Genomic DNA, 1,927 nt, shown 5'->3' on the forward strand with positions numbered 1-1,927 from the left:
GGAAACAGAAGATGGTGAGAGTGGCCGGCAGGGCCGTATTCCCCCTCCGCTCGACAAAATGGCGCCGCGGGCCCACCCATTTCCAGTAATCCCTGAGGCCCCTCACCGCCCTACCCGGCCCCCTCGGGCCCGGCCCCGCCCCTCCATCTGACCTGTGACCTTCGATCCCCCCGGACCCTGCTGTGAGCTTCCTGCTTACCCCACCCTGGCTCCATCTTCGACCCCTGACCTTTTTTAGGCTTCCAGGCCCTGACAACTCATTCATTTCCGGGTCGCGGGTCCCCCCGGAAATCGCCTGGTGGATGGGGATGGGGTCCCCCAGACCCCGGAACTCAGGCCTAGTACTCCGCGCCCCGGGCCTGGGCCTTTTCAGTTCGGGAGGGTTTGGGAGGCCGGCCTGAGCCTCGAGGCGGGGAGGGGGCTTGACATAGTGACAAGCGGGGCTTTGTCGCGGAAGGAAGTGCGACATCGCGAACTGCCCTGGTCCCTCAGAGCCCTAACCCCACCCCCGACATTCCGGCCCCGACCAGCTGGAAGAGGGAGCAACTTTATCTCTCCAATCACCAGGCCCTTTCCCTGCTAAATGGGGGTAGCAATAGTCCAGACCTCATCGGGTTGTGATAATTTAGGGAACTGACGTCTTAAAGGGCTTGGGACAGTAAACGCTCAGCAGATAAGCTGGGTGACTCGGGGATGGTGACTTTCTCTCCCAGCTGTCTCCTCATCTTGAAGTGGGGATGATGCCAGCGTGTAGTTGGGAGGTTAAAATCCCCCTTGGGCCACTCAGTCATCCTGGGGTTTGTGTCTGGTGGTTCTCTGGGGTTCAGTCTTTTCACCTGTGAAGTGGGACCCAGCCTTAGAGTTGGGCTGAAGTCCCCTCCATTCCCCCCACTATTTGGCATCCCCAGGGCTGACAGAGGTGGTCGAAGCTTTTGTCAGGGCAAATCAAATAGCACTATCCCTGGACTCAAAGGTGTAGTCCTTAGGATGTCATGACTTCTTGTCAGGAAGAGTATGGGAAAGTGGTAAGTTGGTTCCTAGCAGGTAGGTCCCCAGGCCTGGGAGTTATCTTCGATTGCTCGCTGCAACCTTATTGCCTGCGTTCAGTCCCTAAAGAGGGTTCTGTTGGCTCAGCCACCAGAACAAATTCTGAATCTATCCATGGCTCCCCACCCTGGTCCAGGCACTGCCACCTCCCACCTGAACGCCTGCCAGCCTCCTACCTGGTCTCCTTGCCTCCATCCTGCCCCACTGGCAGTCTGTAATGCACCAAGAACCAGAGGGCGCTTTTAAATATGTCAATCAGATAATACCACCATCTGGCTTACAAAACATTCCGGGAGCTTCCTGCTGTCACCCCAATGAAACCCACCTCCCCGCTCGGCCTCCAGAGTCCCCCTGCTTACCTCTGTGGCCTCATCTGTACCCACTTCACCCCTCTCCCCATGAGCTCCAGCCACTGTGGGCTTGTTTTCACATCTTCACATTCCAAGTCCCTGCCACCCCAGGGGCTTTGCGCCTGTTACTCCTTCTGCCTGGAATTCTCATCCTCCCAGGAATATCATCCGCCAGAGGGCCCCTTTCTGACTGCAGGAGACCCCCGTGTCTCTATTTTCTGCACACCATTTCTTTTCCTCATCTTGCTTTGGTTGGGTCACTGGCAGGCTGCCTGCACAGGGACTGGCGCACCGATACTCAGTGAGTGTTTGCTGAAGCAGTGGACAGCTTCTGGGCCCAGCTGTAGCTGGGATTTGTCTTGCTGAGGTGAGGATTTCTCCCTGTGTCTGAGGCTTCATTTTCCTGCTCAGCTAACAGGAAGTACAGGTCATCCCGTCTGCATTAATTTATTCAGCACAGACGCACTGCTGCTAATAATGCTCAGTTGATGCTACCACCTCAGGGCTGCTCTGGATAAAGCTATTTCTCC

At 56.7% G+C, this 1,927-nt stretch overlaps 1 protein-coding gene across 1 annotated transcript in view; it reads left to right on the forward strand.

Annotated features, from left to right (window-relative positions):
* DDA1 (DET1 and DDB1 associated 1) overlaps positions 1–1,927 on the forward strand; it is a 12,759-nt gene that overhangs the window by 281 nt on the left and 10,551 nt on the right. The window contains exon 2 of the mRNA XM_010845624.1: positions 1–14. Within this exon, the coding sequence (XP_010843926.1) occupies positions 12–14 (3 nt within the window). The 5' untranslated portion in view covers positions 1–11. The remainder of the gene's footprint in view (positions 15–1,927) is intronic.

Source organism: Bison bison, unplaced genomic scaffold (assembly GCF_000754665.1).
Source record: "Bison bison bison isolate TAMUID 2011002044 unplaced genomic scaffold, Bison_UMD1.0 scf7180017864221, whole genome shotgun sequence".
In the NCBI taxonomy this organism is placed as follows: Eukaryota; Metazoa; Chordata; class Mammalia; order Artiodactyla; family Bovidae; genus Bison; species Bison bison.